Source organism: Pongo abelii, chromosome 11 (assembly GCF_028885655.2).
Source record: "Pongo abelii isolate AG06213 chromosome 11, NHGRI_mPonAbe1-v2.0_pri, whole genome shotgun sequence".
Lineage (NCBI taxonomy): Eukaryota > Metazoa > Chordata > Mammalia > Primates > Hominidae > Pongo > Pongo abelii.
The window spans coordinates 46,565,348-46,585,176 of NC_071996.2; the positions used below are offsets into that span (position 1 = coordinate 46,565,348).

The 19,829-nt window shown below is 36.1% G+C and overlaps 1 protein-coding gene across 1 annotated transcript in view; it reads right to left on the reverse strand.

Annotated features, from left to right (window-relative positions):
• GTDC1 (glycosyltransferase like domain containing 1) overlaps positions 1-19,829 on the reverse strand; it is a gene marked incomplete at its 5' end in the record, with an annotated part of 284,050 nt that overhangs the window by 251,671 nt on the left and 12,550 nt on the right. Inside the window, 2 exon segments of the mRNA NM_001133298.1 lie at positions 5,298-5,499; positions 8,210-8,274. Of these exon segments, the coding sequence (NP_001126770.1) occupies positions 5,298-5,476 (179 nt within the window).

Consider the following 19,829-nt stretch of genomic DNA (forward strand, 5'->3'; position numbering starts at 1 on the left):
TGACCAAATGGTTGGTTATTTGGTTTGCAGGCTTATCCTATTTCAGTAGATTCGTGGTCAGCTACATTTTCAACATAAAGTCAGCATGCCTAAATAAAACAATCCTGTCAATCAGAGGAAACTTCAGTGAGATGAAATACTGCGGAAGAAGCCCTAAGGGCCATGCAAGTCTAGAACTAGGCCGCGGTGTGTGCTGACTAGACAGGAGAGCAAGACTGGTACAAAAACAAACCAAAAGAAGACCCACAACAAGGCAGTATAGGATAGCAAAGCTAGTAGGCTAAATGATACAAAGGCCTCAAAAGAGGAAAATTCAAATGAACTGCGACTTCTGAAGATGAAGAGAACATCACAGATCCACAGACCCAGAAAAGCACCTGGTGTCTGGCCCTCCAGCCTCCAACAAGAATCAAGAACTGTAATACGTCTCAAGACTGGGAGAAGTACCATACCTACTTCTAATTGTAAAATATAATAATATATATTTTAATCAAGACATATTTAGGTTTAATTTAATTAAATAATTTACCATGCTTTAACTGGAATGAAGACAGAATGGTTGTTAAGACAATGTGCTTAAGAAGAACGAATAGACAAACCTGACAAAAACAAGAAATGGGGAAAGGATTCCCTATTTAATAAATGGTGCTGGAAAAACTGGCTAGCCATATGTAGAAAGCTGAAACTGGATCCCTTCCTTACACCTTATACAAAAATTAATTCAAGATGGATTAAAAACTTAAATGTTAGACCTAAAACCATAAAAACCCTAGAAGAAAACCTAGGCATTACCATTCAGGACATAGGCATGGGCAAGGACTTCATGTCTAAAACACCAAAAGCAATGGCAACAAAAGCCAAAATTGACAAATGGGATCTAATTAAACTAAAGAGCTTCTGCACAACAAAAGAAACTACCATCAGAGTGAACAGGCAACCTACAGAATGGGAGAAAATTTTTGCAATCTACTCATCTGACAAAGGGCTAATATCCAGAATCTACAATGAACTCAAACAAATTTACAAGAAAAAAACAACCCCATCAACAAGTAGGCGAAGGATATGAACAGACACTTCTCAAAAGAAGACATTAATGCAGCCAACAGACAAGTGAAAAAATGCTCATCATCACTGGCCATCAGAGAAATGCAAATGAAAACCACAATGAGATACCATCTCACACCAGTTAGAATAGTGATCATTAAAAAGTCAGGAACCAACAGGTGCTGGAGAGGACGTGGAGAAATAGGAACACTTTTACACTGTTGGTGGGACTGTAAACTAGTTCAACCATTGTGGAAGTCGGTGTAGCGATTCCTCAAGGATCTAGAACTAGAAATACCATTTGACCCAGCCATCTCATTACTGGGTATATACCCAAAGGATTATAAATCATGCTGCTATAAAGACACATGCACACGTATGTTTATTGTGGCACTATTCACAATAGCAAAGACTTGGAACCAACCCAAATGTCCAAAAATGATAGACTGGATTAAGAAAATGTGGCACATATACACCATGGAATACTATGCAGCCATAAAAAAGGATGAGTTCCTGTCCTTTGTAGGGACATGGATGAAGCTGGAAACCATCATTCTCAGCAAACTATTCCAAGAACAAAAAATCAAACACCACAAGTTCTCACTCATAGGTGGGAATTGAACAATGAGAACACATGGACACAGGAAGGGGACCATCACACACCGGGGCCTGTTGTGGGGTGGGGAGAGGGGGAGGGATAGCATTAAGAGATATACCTAATGTTAAATGACGAGTTAATGGGTACAGCACACCAACATGGCACATGTATACATATGTAACAAACCTGCACGTTGTGCACATGTACCCTAAAACTTAAAGTATAATTAAAAAAAAAAAAGAAGAAGAAGAAGAACGAATAGTATATAGTCTTTGCAGGTGGCCAGACTTGAACTCAAATCACATATCCACCACTAATCTAGGCACTTTGCATCCTCCCGTCAGCCATTTATGGCAATCCAGGGGTTCCGTCCTCATGCTTGTACTTTACAGTTGCAGACATCACAACCAGTCAAATGTAGGAAAGGGGAGTTGGCCTTCTTCTTTTATAAGTAAAATTTAAAATCAAACCACTTTACTGGAAGAACTCCCAGAAGTCACCCACTTAACTCTAATTTGCCACAACTTGGAGACTGATCAACCTAAGCTGCAAGGAGAGTAGGGAAAATTTGGCAAAGGAGAATGGGATCATCCTAACTAATTTAAGTCAATGTTGCTTCACTCCCAAGGGCTGGATACTTATCCATCCTAAAGAAAACTGTGATTCTGTTAACAAGGAAGAAGGGCTGTTAAGTGGGCAATGATCAGTATCTGTCACAATACCTCAGATGAAACAAAAAATGTAATTGTAAGCACCTGAGGGTGAAAAAAATGATTTTTAAATAACAGAGATTCTTTCAGTTCAGTAAAGACACTACAGAATGAAAAGTGAATACAATATCCTCGATACCTAGTTTAGGGTGCAGTCTAAGAAAGTAGAAATGCTTCATCCTGGAACAAATGATTAACATTTCATAACCCAAAAGTTAATGCCTTCCCTCAAACTCCACATTCAAAACTTTTTTCTGTATCTTGTGAAGTTTCTAAGGCATAGCTATAATATAATCTAAGAATAACAATAACTATTGACTACTTTTGACAAAATAACTTCTTGAGATTTCGTAATCTATAATAAAACTAAACAGCTCTAACAAGAATCATGATATATTCTTTTAGTTGTCAAGATAAAGCAGAATCAAACTGATTAATTAGGCTGAAGCATTTATTCTTTTAATAATAAAATACTTTTCAGATAGTAAGCTTATAACAGCAACAATACATGTTCAGAAGCTGAGAAAAACACCAATATGTATCTACATTCAAAGTCTTTCTCATCAGACACACTCGTATTTGTTCAGAGTATTTTGCATAGTAGGCAATATTGGTGCTTAATCATTTTACCTTTATGAGTTTTAATGATTTCATGCACCAAATATACAAAAAGAGTAACAACTGGAAAGCAAAAATTTTTCATATCTTTAAAAATCTCCACAGAGCTCAGACTTATTCAGTGTAACAACAGGTTACTCTTGCACTTCAATCTAGGATTGAATGCACGCATTTGTTAACTTAGTATCATGCTATCAAGTTTTCATGCTACTGCTATTTTTCTAAAAGTATTCAAAAAAGTTACTTGGTAAAGAGTAGAGAAGTTATCATTGTTCAAATATAAGTTAAACTGGTGAGGCATGTCTTTGGGTTAAAGACTGATTAGATTAGTATAGTTAACTAGGCAGTGGAGGTTATGGCTATCGGAGAGTAAGGCTTTATATCACCATCTTTCAGATATCCACCTCCCAAATAACTTATCCTCAAATGTTGTGACACTTATACTCAAATGCTTCAGGCTTCAAAGAGAGTAGGGAAGCCATATGCACAGAAGTGTTTGCATGCTATCACACACGTATATTTGTGATACAATAATGTAATTCTGAAAAACTGCATAATCAAAATGAAATCAAACAACAGATATAGAAATGGCTCATTTTAATGTTCAAATAACTGTAGAAATTTATTATACTGAATGGCACTGTTAAATGAAAAAGTGCCATAAAGTCAACTGGATTACTTGACCTTAAGTAATATAATACAATTGGTGCTGCAAAAACACAATTAAATGAGATGTGAAAGCAACCATAAACAGTCATATTTTAACATAGCAATAGTCTTATCATTGCCTTTACAACTTTTATATCAACATGTTCATTGAAATTCCTCATACTATTAGTGAATCAACAATATTCACTTAGTGATATCGGAATATAAAACATTAAATCATGTAAGAAGGATACACTTTAAATTTGAAAAAAATACAAAATTCTGAATACGCACTAAAACAGCATTTTACCTTTAAAATCCTAAGCCATGTAACTGGAATGCTCACTGCTATTCCATCTGACACTATGCATTCTCAGAGACGACACATGATTTTCATACAGAAAATCGTTACTCTCTGAATCCCTCAAGTTCCTACTAGGAACAGCAAGCTACATTTAAGTCACAAGCTACTATGTCTCCTGTGGCCACTTTAGAAGCAGCAGATGGGTAGAGGTACTGGAGGCAAGATGGGCACTGGAGCTTCCAACATGCCCTTCCTCTAAGAACCTATCTGCTCTAACTCCATTCATTATCAGCCCAGAACTTTTCATTCCTGCCCAAACCAATGCAGTCCTACACACAGGCTTATCCCATTATTTAAAAAAGTATATAACACTTAAAGTTTTATATCATTTGTGTTAATAAACGGCAAGAACATTAGCTACGTTAACCACCATAGGGTAGTCTTCCACGATTTAACCATCAGGAGAATACGCAGGAATACATGCAAATGGAGAATAAGGAGGAAGAGATGTTCAAGGGGATTCCATCCTACCTGTTCCCTCAGTAAAAATGTAATGAGTATTTACCTCCATCTTTTCAGTGTGTCCCATAAGACTCTTTTATTTTCTAAATTATTATTATTATTATTATTATTATTATTATTATTATTAGGGATGAGGGTCTCACTCCATTGCCCAGGCTGGAGTGCAGTGGCTGGCTCACTGCAGCCTTGAACTCCCAGGCTCAAGCAATCCCACCTCAGCCTCCTGAGTAACTGAGACCAGAGACACATGCCACCGTGCCCAGCTCATGAGACGCTTTCTAATAGGTCCTCCTAGTTCCTACTTCCTAACAAACCAGAATTCAGAATTGAGTTCTGTGCCCCTCAAATCTACTCATCCTTCAAGAATAAGTCAAAGGTTACCAACTCTATAAAGCCACCTCCAGTTTGTCACAATCCAAATCAACCTCTCCATCTTTCACCTCTCATTGCACTTGCCTATCTCTACCTCAACAGACTTTAAAGCCTTGGACGTATCCACCTTTCAACTCTGGTTCCTAGTACAGAGCAGATACAATGAACCAAACTAGAAGATCTACTGTTCTCTCAGGCCAAAAATTGTTACCCATACCCACACCCATATACATAATGAAATCACAAGACAATGAGAAAACACATATGGTTGGTTCTAAATGAAGCTTCTTTCCTACTGACCAGGTGTCCTTAGAGGATGAGTGTACTCCACTGTTCTGCTTTCTCTAAAGAAATATCTACTGTAGTCATAATAACCAATTCCATAGTTGGAGAAATTCTCAAAGATACTGATAGAGAAGCAACATCCTCATAACAGGTACTTTTTTTAAAAAGCTGAAAAGGCATCCTGAGCTCTAATTACCTGTAATGCTCACTGATGGGAATGGTCTGAGAGAAATATAAAGCAGATGTCCGGGCTCTCCAATGCCATTTCTTTGCAGGAAGGGTATAAACGACACAGTCTCCTAACTCTTCTTGGAGAAGATCCACCAGCTGTTTATGGGAGCCTCCATAGAATGCTTCAATGATGAGGATACTCATTGGCCCATTCAAACCTTCAGATCCTAAATAACAACCAAAAAATGTGTATTTTTTCCATTACATACATGTATAAAATGTTTAATAAAAGTAAGTTCAAATTTCATACTCAGAAAATACAAATAATTTAGCAATGTGTTATTTTTTAAAATAGGCTTATCCCATTATTTTAAAAAGCATATAACACTTAAAGTTTTATATCATTTGTGTTAATAAGAAGAAATAAAGGTGTTTTTATTTTTCTGATTTGTTTTCCTCATGTCATAAGATTATCTCCACTATGACTCTTAGTTTTTTCTCCAACACCAGAAAGCTGAAAGCCCTCATCTGCTGTGATCACTCACTTCCTGGTTTGTTCGGCTGTAAGCCTGACTCAGTAATCTCAGAAACTACTTGACTTAGAGCTCTAGTCTTGGACAGTCACTGAACCCATCTTCTAATGACGTCTTTCACTTCAAGAGTCCTTCATTTTATAAGGCCCTTTCTGGTTCAGAAATTCTGTGATTCTGTAACTCTTGTATTACTCCATCTTTAAATTCATCAGGTGTAACTGCCCCTAGTGAATACGTTATTTAAAATAAGGCATATCAACCATATGCAAATCTCTATTTTCTAGTGTTAAAAACTTTAGGATGCAATTTCTTGAGACACTACACACACTTTGATCACTTCCCCACACTTCTCAATGTATCACCCCCAAAGGAACACCAAAACAATGTGGTAAAGTTGTATGTGTGTGAACCAGTAAGGTTTCTACAACCTTTCTTTAGACAAGCAACCTATTAAGAGGGATAAAGTAGCAATAATGGGGTTACTAAAGACATGATAAAATTTCATCACAGAGAATTAGCTATCAAGCCATTTTTCATTTTAATATAATTTTTGTTAATGTGCTCAGTGAAATAAAAAGATATCTATGAACATAAAATCTCTCATATACATCTCAAATTGTATGTTATTTCCTGTAAGACACAGGGGAAAAACATCATTCCATGCATAAATGCTATATTGCTTAAAAAATATTCCAGATGTTTGAATTTTCCTTTATGACTTAAGTAAATATCACTCATTAAATAGCATAACGCTTTTCTTAATAATGTTGTTCCACAAAATTATTAGTCTCAATGACTCAATGATGTTCTTCACTAATAAAACTACACTTCACTTTGTTCAAAGTAATGGCTACCTAAATTGCATTTCAAAGCAAAAAGGCTTCCTTTTGATGTCTAAATTTTCCAATGAGCATTTGGGAGGATGGGGGAATATAAATCTATATATTATGTGGGCGAGGGGGCTGTGTGGGACTGTGTGTGTGTATTTCATTTATATGCAAAATAAGAATCAGTGGTCCTCAGATGGAAAAGGCATGAATCCTAGGATCAAGGACATACATGTTTGAACCTCAGCTCTGTCACTTCCAAGCTGTATGACCTTGGACAAGTTACCTAATTTTGTAGGACTTAGTCTCATCATCTCCAAAATAGAGACAACAGTACTAACCTCAGACATGTGTTGTTAAGATAAAATTAGAAAATGCATGTGAAGCACAGTAGACTACAAATAGTAAGAAGGTATTTAGCCCATCCCACCATTAGTATAAATCACTCTACTTAAGGAGAAAGGATCTCTTCAAATTTTCTACCGTTTTAAGTTCAGTAATTTTCAATCACGGTCTCCTACCCACCAGGAATAGATGAGGAAAGTGGATATACATATGTGTTTGAAATTGCAGTGGGTGTTTACCCATTCCTTGTCAGTAGCTTGCATTTTAAACATTAATTTGAGAGCCCTGCAGGTTTTGTAAGAGGTAAGCTCAGAGTCCCAGCCACGCAGAGTTCATGGTCCACTGGAGACTTCTACTCTAATAAAGTAGTGTTCAATAAGTTCACAGACACCCTCTAGGTTCAACAAAGTGGTAGCCATTAATCCTTCAAATGATGGAAATTGCTAGAAAGTAACTGAAAGAACAATAAAAGGCAATTTTGAAAATTATATCAAGGGTTTCAAGACAGAATATAAGCAGTTTAACATTAATTTGCTTACTTGATCACATTGCAGATATCTACCATCTTGCTTTATTTCCTCTGACTTACTCAGAGGAAATGCTAAGGTGTATTAAATATATGCCCTGTATGTACTTAAAAGGTCTCTAAAAGGCTCTTGTAAAAATGACCTATTTCCCCAAGTGATGAAATGTGATATAAACCACTCTAAAGAATATCTCATTCATCTAACCTCAAAGAAAGCAATATCAATATTGGAAAAGAAAACTGCTTTCTGATTCTTCATCATCTTGTCCTTTTCCATGATTAATCTAAAGTACATATCATGATGTTTCTTATGGGTCTGGTTCACAAGTTATCTGCAAATTATCAGCCACTGTGGAGGCAGTATATGTAGATGCTGCTATAGATTCAAGACGCTCACTAGGCAGAACTCAACACTAAGCATGTGGGAGGCTGAAAAATAGAAAAGGAGAAAAAAAGATGACAGCTATAGTAGATTTCCACCCCTCTGACAGCTCAGCAAGAAGAGTGAAATGTACAGGTTTGAACTAGCATTTACATGAGCATTTTTTCTGCTGGCCAATGGGTGTGCCTGCATTTGGGGTGTTTTTCTAGGGAAAATCACTATGTCCTACCGTCTCTGAAAACTATACTTAGTGGCTTTGATTCACGGAAATTTGTTCTGCTCGTTTTGTGGAGACAGACATATCCTGGCAGTTCCCCCACTTACTTCTATTGCAACTTTTGCAGCAAGATGAAAATGCGTTCTTCCCTATGGTCTTCTTGAAGTACAATCTGGAAGAAAGATGATTCCCATTAGATACAAGTAAATGGGGAGAAGCTGGTATTTAAATATATGATTCAAACCAAATGGCATATAGCACATTAAAGAACAGTTCAAATACTTTGGCTGAGCTTGAGTTTTGTTTTAGAAAACTGCTTGAAACAAATAAGCTTGAGGTTGAAAAAAGAAAAAGGAAAAAAAAAAAACAACACTTAGCTGCTATGGTGGAATTTGCTAAAATATAAAGGGAATACACTATTTGCCCATTTCAGCAATAATCAAAGAAAGCTACAAGTGGTCACCTTGATACTACAGATGTTCACAAGCATGTAGGGTGAATACAGACATTTTTGCACCACTAGCAAAGGCTAATAAGGAGTGAGTACTTGGAAGCAGCAGTAATAGGGCCTCACTGTTGAAAGTGCTAAATCCAAACCAAGGACAGGGTTTCCTTTATAGGAGGAGGCTGAGGTCAGGTGTTTGCCAGAAGATGGCAGAGAGCCAAATGTCTCCTACTAGTGCCTGAGTTTATGAACCTGTTAAAGCATTATCACAAGTACTACCAGAAACCTTAAATTATGAAACATTTAAACTGATTACGAATACCAGAATTAGGCTGGGTGTGGTGGCTCACGCCTGTAATCCCAGCACCCTGGGAGGTCGAGGTAGGTGGATCACCTGAGGTCAGGAGTTCGAAACCAGATTGGCCAACATGGTGAAAGCCTGTCTCTACAAAAAATACAAAATTAGCCAGGCATGGTGAGGCATGCCTGTAATCCCAGCTACTTGGGAGGCTGAAGCAGAATTGCTTGAACCTGGGAGGCAGAGGTTGCAGTGAGCCGAGATGACACCACTGCACTCCAGCCTGAGCAACAAGAGCGAAACTCCATCTCAAAACAACAACAACAACAACAAAAACAACAACAAAAGAATACCTGAATTAGGGATGTGGCACTTTAAAAGGAAGAAACAACAAAAAACTTAGTTTGGAAAACAAATACCAAACAGAAAACCCATGTCCTTTCTGCATGGCACACAGAATAGTATTATATGACATTAAGAAAAGAGTAAATGGCCGCTCCATGCTTGCTCCCTAAAAGAGCATATAAAATATTTCAGATAAATTTTAATCAGTTTTTAAGTTTTTCTGCTTAAACAAGCTTCAGTTAAAGAAAAACTCACTTCTTCAGCACAATTTATTCCCCAATGACACCAGATGAATGAAAACCTACTATACTATTAAAGCTTTTTGAAAGTTTAATTCATTATCAATACTATGATTTAATGATACATGGTTAAATGCTAAACATCAAATTTGGCAATATAAAATAAGTCAAAGTGATAGCTGTGACACAGAAATTTCATACCACTTCAAATTCTATTTAAGATCACCAGAAGTCAAAATGATCTATTTAAGAATTGTCTACCTTTCCAAAACTGTATATTTATCATCGAAAGGGGATACAATGTGAAAATATCAATAGTATTTCATAAAAACATTTTGACCAAAATGAAAAATCACCACTAGCATCATCCCAATTAAAAACTAATAATGCATTGATAAGATCACAGAGAACAAAAGTAGCCTGAAAGCAATGCTGTGAATATTTTTAAATTTTTATTAAAACTTTGTCATTGTACCTGCAATTATTTTAGACTTGACCCAATTTCTTTATTCCCTAAGCCATGATCATTTTCAAGGTGAACTACATTTTTGTCTACCTCCTTTAGCACTTAGAACTGCTGTGGTAGTTGAAATGTTTTTAACAGTATAGATATTAAAAATCTGCAATATGCCATTGATTTACTGAAAAGTATATGCTAAATATTAAGTATATCATGTCAATTAAAAAAATAAATTTTAGTCACACTGAAACCTATAATTAGCCTTCATGTATGACATCAATTTAGTTACCTATAATATTCAAATCATTTTCCAACCAAACACCCAGTAATAATTTTAAATCAGAGGAATTGTTGTATTAATATATTCCATAGACACCTTTCTGTTATTAGTTAGTTGTAGGAAGGTATAGTTTCAGTGATGATGGTTTTAACGGTTTTGATCCCACACACATGAGAAATTGATTCCACAGGCTAATCCACATATGGCTTGATACCTTAAAACTTCAATCAATTGTTGAAAATATAGTTTCGATTTACCTATATGCAATATTTGGAAGCTTAAGCTTGTTAAAGCAAAAAACAGTGGGCTTAAACACTAAATGGTTTAATTTGGGGAAAGTGAAACCTAAGCGGTATTTCTCAGTAGGTCATCAGAAGTTTACCTGGTATTTTCTTACTGACCCTTTCTCTCCCTTCCCTTCTGCACCTCCACCCACCAACACACCCAGGTTCTATATAAAAAGCAACCAATAACCCAGCAGAGTAAAATAGGGCAGTGGTGAGAAAAGTTAGTATTACCTTCCAGCCCACTCACTTATTTTAATGATTCATCATGGAAACCCCAAGTTGTTAAAATATACCTGAAATCTCATTAAATAGTAAAAATAAGCATGAAAAGATCTCTGCTTTAAAACTTGTCACCAGTGATTCCCCTAACAGAATCTATTAAGAGTGTGAAGTAAAAATACATTTTGTTGAACAACTTTCCTCAAAGTAATATACTACAATCAATTATCATATGGGAAAAAAGAGACAAGATAAACATATTCTATAAAAAAGTTATTTTTTTAAATTCTTCTATAAAAATCAGGCATAGCAAATTCATCTTAACTTCTAAAACCTGAATATAACCTCTAAAAACTGAAATATAATCTGGTATCAAATGCAAAGTAATAATTTTGCAGTCATAAAACTCTATGCACTGAAAATATTCTACATAAATTTAAACAAAGTTTGGCTAATAGAAATGAATCTGCTTCCGGAGCATTAGTCTGAACTGCAGATAACTAACACTTGATGGACACTGATCATCATTCCATTATTTGGTTAGGGGACATACAGTCTAACATTTATGTTGTAGTTGTGTACTACCGTATGTACTTAAATAGCAACATGTCGTTTTAATTCTGGGTTCAAATTGACAAAGATGTGGTAAGCTAATAATGTATACCCCCCTCAATGCCATGGATATGCTAATCTCTTCAACTCTGATTTTTGTGTCTTGTTGTAGACACTAAGAACTGAGAATTCATGCATCAAAACCAAGATTTGGTAGGAAAACTCATATGCCATACTTTCTGTGAGAAAATTTAAAGCTATTTTCAAATGTGCTTTTCCAATTATATGAGTTGCAATGATCTTTTAAATATATGCTCTTTGTAAAGTTAGCATCTTATATGTATTTGTGATGGTTTAATTTTCCCTAAAAAACATTTCTTTTTTTGTTGGTTTGGAATTTAACTTTCTGCTTAAAAGTATCAGTCATGGCTGGATGCACTGGCTCATGCCTGTAATCCTAGCACTTTGGGCGGGTGAGGTAGGAGAACTGCTTGAACCAAGGAGTTTGAGACCAGCCTGGGCTGTTGTGAGACTCCGTCTCTACAAAAAATTTTAAAAATTAGCTGAGTGTGGCGGTGTGCGCCTATAATGCTAGATTCTCCAGAGGCTAAGGCAAGAGAACCACTTGATCCCAGGAGTTTGAAGTTACAGTGAGCCATGATTGTGCTACTGTATTCCAGCCTGAGTGACAGAGCGAGGTCCTGTCTTTATTTAAAAAAAAAAAAAAAAAAATATATATATATATATATATATATATACACACACATATATTAGTAACTCTTTCTAGGACTTGAATTAATAAAGTGTCTTGGTTAAAACTCACAAGCATCAAATGCAAACTCAGTAAATAGTTACTGAGTACTTAGCATGTACTAAGCACGTCATGTACTTGTTTTCAAATATGCACAATTTCCACAAATAACTGGATAAGTATATATTAAAAGTTCAATATATTATTGTGAGGTTATATTCCACATTATACATAAAAATTACAAGATTTTTCTTTGTGTGAGAAGTTGAGTGGTTTAATTCCACTGACAAAATATTAACCTTCTTTCAGTTTTTTAATGCTATTAATTCCATGAATAATTTCAAACTATAAAAGCAGCAATGACTTCGTTCTACTGAATACTACAAATATTTTTAATTTGCCAACATTCACAAATGTGGCAGCATATTTATGAATCAATAGAAAGTTTTGCACCAGAAAATCATCTCACCACTCATTTAAAGTATCGCATTGCCCTTTTAAGTAGGTCTCCATGCTACCATACAATCTTGTTCCCACCACACCATTCTCCTTAAGCTAATCACAAATAATCTTTCCAAAATGGAAATGTGACCATAAAATGACATGCTCAAAAACCTTAAATCACCTAAGGGTAAAATCCAAGGCCCTACACATGGCAATTAAGACTCATTTCCCGGCCCCTTCCTTTCTCTTCACTACAGCCACATTTGGCCTTCTCCCACTTCAATCCCTTTTCCCCAACTTCCCCAGACTCTACTTGGTAGCAATACCAAACACCCACACTCCCGGAGCTGTTTTAGACTCTTAAAACTTCACATTTTTATCTCACCTCCATCAGCCTTCTCTCTCTGTTCAACTAATGAACTTTTGTTAAAATTTCTGCTCATGAATCACCATTTCTATGAAGCCTTTCCCTGAACTCCTCCTAAACATGACTTCCTTTATACTCTGTATAGTAGAATTATACTTGTTTCACTGTAGTCACATGTTCTGCTTCTGCATGGGGCTGTGAAAATCTGAAAACTGGGCGCTATGCTGTTATTTTCCTGAAAGTTGTCTCAGGACCTGACACACAGTAGACAAACTAGGTTTTTCTGGAGCTGAAGTGAAAATCAGGGAGACACAGGAAGCTGCTTTCTTCTGCCTTGAAAGTAACACTGGTTTCACTTAACACAGGTTCTGAGCAACAAGTGTCAGGCAGCACTGTACTTGATACTAATGATTTCCTATTATTCCTGAAGTCTAAACTAAATCAAGCAGCAAGTATATCTGGACACATTTTATTATGTTCTCTTTCAAACACTGATTCTTTCTTATTGTTGACAGAAGCAGAATTTATGGGAAATAATAAATTTTTTCATATAGATATGTGTTTATTTTAACCTACCAATACAAGAGAAGTAACACCGATTAAAGAGATGGGAGAAACAGAATAAGCAATTGAATTCTAGGCCAAAGTGAGTTTAATGGCCTAAGAGAGTATTTGTAAATTTCATAAATTTTGAAAATCACCTGCAGTTTCTTATTCTGTTTGATCTATTATCATCCTAGTTTAATTTGAGAAGTGGAAGTAGGATGAGAAGCCAATTCCCTCACCATCAATCTAGAGAGCCCATTCCACATTTAGTAATTAGGCTTTTATTTAACAGAGAAGAAAAAAAGGCATTTTTAAATACTTTCTGCCAACAATTATTCTTTTTATAAAAGTTTGACAAGATGAATAATGCATTTCCTTCTCAAAGATGGCTTTTCTCCAGAAGTCTTCCACCTTCTTGAAATGGGCTGTAAACCAGCTCAGTGGGAGAAAACTGAGCTCCCTGACCCATTCGGATACGAATACCCAAGCAGAGAAGTCAAGGTGTGTTCAGAATAATAGGTGCAAGGAGTGCTGATACCATTGTTGAACCACTTTTCTTTTACAGAATACAAAATATAAAGAATATCGGCATCATAGAGTAAGTGACAGCAAGACTAAAATCCAGGTTTTCCAACTCCATATTCACATGGCATCCCATTATACTTCACTGTAGGCACAGGATACAATATAAGTAAAAGAAACCTCCATTTTCTAGTCTTTGAGTTTTAGGATTAAATTAAAATGTTTAATAATTATTAATATTTAAATGACATATATATAACACGGTATATGTTTTATGTGCTTGTGGAATATAAATGTCGCTATCAATTAATATATTAATCACATACAATATTTAATAATGCCTCCTCACTTGTAAAACCAAGACATCAGTAATATAAGTAACTGAATATCATATAGTGAAATACTTAAATTTTTTTGTTAGAATCTCTTGTGATTCCTCCCAGAGTCCAGCGTAATCATAACTCCTCTGAAGATATAACCCTTATTCTTTACCCCTCAGCACTGGACAAGTCACCTTTTTGATAGAATAACAGGTCTTAAGAACTAGGACTGGAGGGAAAAAAAAAATACTGAAGATTCACATGCCAACAACGGTTTGGATTAGAAGGTGAAGAAGTCAGCCACGTAGCCGTATTCAGTCTAGCTCAAAAATTTACTACTGTTACCATCAAGCAAAGTCAAGGTTCTCTTGACAAAACAATCTGTAGTATCTCTGTGCACTTATCACATGTAGGATATATTTATACAAGTAATTATTTAATGTCAATATCTCCACTGGACATTAAGTTCCATGGAGACACTTGACTAGGTCTGTTTTGCTTACCATTGTTATCTCTAGCACTCAGCAAACAGAAAGTGTTCAATAAATGTGTGTTGAGTCAATGAACCGTAAAACCCTTTAGCAATGGCCGTGACAATTTCTTCCTAATTCATTCAAGAGTTGTACTATTATCAGACATAAAAAATTACTTCTTCCTATCACTCATTACTATTTACTCTCATAGGCAGAATTTTATGTACAGAACATATTACCATGTAAACACAATAGGTGGCATCTAATTCTATTTAAAATTTCACCCCTCAATCTAAGGAAAATCGTCTGCCCTGCTGAGGGATTTAGAAACTATGTTCCATGCCATGGGAAAGCATCTTCCCCAACCTGACTGGAGTCTACAAGAATGTTTAATTCAAAAATAATCACGTCTATGACCTGGAAGGAGTCCACTGGCTTAATCATTATACTGGCATTTTTTATTGGACAGAAACATTATCTTGCTACCCTACACTGGCTTCTATGCCAACATTTAACTCAGACTGAGTTTGTGCAGGGTAATTATAAATATACACACCAAATGAGTTTAAAATAAGATGACTAACATATTCTTAACTATACTGATTAAGAATACTCAAACATGTTTTAATAACTTAATCCATATTAACTACAAAAGTTATTGAGAAGTTTCCCTCTCCAAGTGGGAGACACATAACACATTTTCAATTAATTTTGAAACAGAAATAGCAGTGTTACTCTAACATACAAATATTCTCAACGTCCTATTTGAAGTACAGCAACACAAGCAAACATGGGTGGCATTCCCTTGATGAGATGAAATAAATGTCACTGAGTATAAGGTACTGGATTTATTCACTTCTAATGAAAAATGAAAAGGCCATAATCTCACAATTCAATTTGATTTATCCATGAGGGAAAGTATCTAAAAAAAAAAAAAAAAAGCAAAATCCTAGCATCTCAGGAGGTGAAAGAATATCAGGTAAACATTTGGGAGAAGAAAGAGGAATTTCCATAGGTGACTGAAGAACTAGAAATAGATATCCTTAAATGTATCAACGTTAGACACATTTGATGTTTTTAATATTCATTTTATATCAGTGAAAAATCACTTTGCAGTAACAGACCTTTTTTTTAATTCTTCTTCTTTTGAGATGGAGTTTCACTCTTGTTGCCCAGGCTGGAATGCAATGGCACCATCTCGGCTCACTGCAACCTCCACCTCCCAGGTTCAAGCGATTCTCCTGCCTCACCCTCCCAAGTAGCTGGGATTGCAGGCGCGCACCACCATGCTTGGCTAATTTTTGTGTTTTTAGTAGAGACGGGATTTCGCCATGTTGGCCAGGCTGGTCTCGAACTCCTGACCTCAGGTGATCCACCCATCTTGGCCTCCCAAAGTGCTGGGATTACAGGCGTGAGCCACTGTGCCCGGCCTACAGTAACAGACTTTTTAAATGGTGTTAGGAAGTGTGAGGTGAAGCCAGTATTAGAAACTGTCCTTTAACATCCAAATCAACAAAACCATGTTTTAAAGCTGTATCAGACCGGGCACAATGGCTCATGCCTGTAATCCCAGCACTTTGGGAGACCAAGGTAGGCGGATTGCTTGAGTCCAGGAGTTTGAGACCAGCCTGGGCAACATAGCAAAACCCCGTCTCTACAAAAATACAAATAATTAGCTGGGTGTGGTGGCACACGCCTGTTGTCCCAGCTGCATGGAAGCCTGAGGTAGGAGGATCTCTTGAGCCTGGGAGGTGGAGGTTGCAGTGAGCCAAAATCACGCCACTGCACTCTAGCCTGGGTGACAGAGTGAGACCCTGTCTCAGAAAAAATAAATTTAAAATAAAATAAAAGCTGCATCAGTTAACATATTTATCGATACTGCTCTCATCTCCAACATTCTACATGAATACAGATATGCATTCAAAGTATTCAGTAAAAGTACATTTTCTTCTATTTATTTATTGAAGGAGTTCTTTTTCTAGTCACTATATATATTTTTAATAATCTTCTGATTTGCTAATAGTTTAAGACATGTGCTGACAGTTTACAAAGGCAACACCAGAAAAACTGGACAGAGTCTAGAGATCTTTAATGCTAAATTTTAAAAAGCTCAGAAACCCAGTTTAGACCAGGGCTGAGTAAATCCGGGACTAATAGATGTGGTAATGAGAGCTGTATCACTATTTTTAAATATCACAAGAGGCATATTATTAGCTACCCACTATTATAAGAAAAAGAATCAGTCTGTTAATAATAGATGGGGATTTTTTTTAATCCTGAAGATATTTAGGATTGAAACTGTTAAATAAAGAAAAGGTATACACAGACAACTGTGTATAATTTCTAGAAGGTCTACTATTGTCCAAAGTTTCTGCAGAGGAAGCACGGGCTTTCCCATATCAACAGCTTGAAGTTTCCTGACTGGAACAAGCACTGTGACTTTTATCTATTTAGTGGCCTTGCCTATCTCTTTATCAACTGGTTTTTCAAGGAGACATTCCAATGATACAAATATTTTGTCTAATGAAGCAGAGACCCTATAGCCAGAGTATTCCTTACAAACTACCCAAAGCTGCACTCTGCATCCTCGCCATCTCTTAAAGTAATTTCACACTTTGCAAACAGTGTGTTCAAACAGAGTAAAGTTACTTAGGAGTTAGTTAATTCCCCCTTGCATCTCTCTCCAGCACATATATGCACCATATATGGGATCATTAGTCTCTCTACTAGATTAATTAGCATTCACAGTTAACAAACAGCCTGAATTATTTTAGAGAGAATTTATAACTCAAACTACTAAAACTAGGTACATAATATCCTCTATTTTCTATAATAGTTGTTGAATTGATCTTGATAGAATTGAAGCATCCTATTATCCTCTTGTATTACCCTTGTTCAATGTACCCACCTTGTTTCCAAACTTCACTTGCAATAATTAAATTTAAAATATCAGATAAACCACATCATATTTTTTGGAGTAAATGCCTGCTGGGGTGCAATGTGTTACCTCTCCCAGGAGTACTTGTATGTTACAAGAGAACAACAGGTGATAGTGAAATTTCAACCATCTGTATAGTAGATGCAAAGAATAGTTTGTGAATTAAAAAAGGACTGTTCTCATGTCTCCAAAATGTAGACTGAAAGCTGCTACCCAATCGACTAATACATATGGTTAGCTTTGCTTTAAAGTATTAGAATATTCTATCACATTTCACCATAATACAAAAACCTTGAAAACTATGCATATCTTTTGATTCAGCAATACCACTTTAAAGGATTAACCCTGGAAGTTACCAAAAATCTTTACTGCAGTCTTTCCCCCAATTAAAAACAATCAAAGTATCCTACAAAAAGGGATCTCTTATGATTAAATGATTAATGATCAAAAAATATAATGAATATATATTGGCAATGGGAAATGTTTACACTATTGCATGACTACATGAAATGAATATATAAAAACATATTATGAAATGAATATATCATAATATGAGAGAAAGAGTACATGCACACATGCAAACATAAATGATCATTTGAGGTAGAACTGGGAATCATTTTGTTTTCCTCTTTGTGCTTCATTTTATTCTTCAAGTTATCTTCATTGAATATGTTTCAACTTCAATTAAAAGAAGCTATAACATTTTTCTTAACTTTAGGGAAGGAGGCCAAATTGTTTGATATAACAAACTACTTGCCAATTACTGAAGGCGTCCTCCCTTCCAGGAGCTTGCAAGTGTTTTTCAAATTATTATAACTACTATTGCTATAGGGAAATTCATTTAAAAACTAATCAACAAGGGTTAAAACTAACAGTGCTATAGCGATTCAAAACAGTATCATTTGGTTTGCAAATACTGCTTGTTTAAGTAATATATGAACTAAAAGTAATTCTCAATCTTAAAATGTACTTGTTTATTAAATAATTGTAAACTGATCAAAGTCTCTACTTACATATAAGGAATCTGAGGCTATACTTTGACAGTATGTTAGAAACTAAAATAATTATTTCGGTACTTACAGTTTTGAAATGGAACATGAAGAGGTAAAATACAAACTCAAAGTTTTTTTTTTTTTTTTTTTTTTTGAGACAGAGTCTCGCTCTGTCGCCCAGGCTGGAATGCAGTGGCGTGATCTTGGCTCACTGCAAGCTCCGCCTCCTGAGTTCACACCATTCTCCTGCCTCAGCCTCCCGAGTAGCTGGGACTACAGGCGCCCGCCACCACGCTCGGCTAATTTTTTGTATTTTTAGTAGAGACGGGGTTTCACCATGTTAGCCAGGATGGTCTGGATTTCCTGACTTCGTGATCCGCCTGCCTCGGCCTCCCAAAGTGCTGGGATTACAGGCGTGAGCCACCGCGCCCGGCCTAAACTCAAAGTTTTAAACTTCAAGTAAAATGCCAAAATATTATGCTTTGATAATTAGGTACAGGTCTTGAAATAAGGGGAAATATTTAATTAAGGTGAATGAAACTGAAAAGGACTTCTAGTTGCACACTTAATTTCTGAAGTGTCTTGTATTAAGAAAGCTGGAGGCTGGGCGCGGTGGCTCACACCTGTAATCCCAGCACTTTGAGAGGCCAAGGCAGGTGGATCACGAGGTCAGGAGATCAAGACCATCTTGGCTAACATGGTGAAACCCTGTCTCTACTAAAAATACAAAAAAATTAGCCGGGCGTGGTGGCAGGCACCTGTAGTCCCAGCTACTCGGGAGGCTGAGGCAGGAGAATGGAGTGAACCCGGGAGGCGGAGCTTGCAGTGAGCTGAGATGGCGCCACTGCACTCCAGCCTGGGGGACAGAGCGAGACTGTGTCTCAAAAAAAAAAAAAGAAAAAGAAAAGAAAAGAAAGCTGGAAAATGTTATTGTATAATCATCCATATGTATTGCACATGTTAAAAAACGGAGCGAGGACTGATTGGATAGTCAACTAAAAGAGATAAAGATTTGCATTTTAAAAGATTTCTCATAACCACTCAGATTTGTCCTTTATTTATATACACGCAACATGTGAATGGAAAATCAATAAATATTAATCAGTGGCAACTCAGACTTAGTAGAGAAATATTTTTAAAGGGAATCTACAAGCTCTAGTACTTTTTACAATCTAAACAACATGTTTCATTTTCAAGTAATATGAAATAACTCTGTTCCTGGAATTGTTTTCCAACACAACCATTTCAT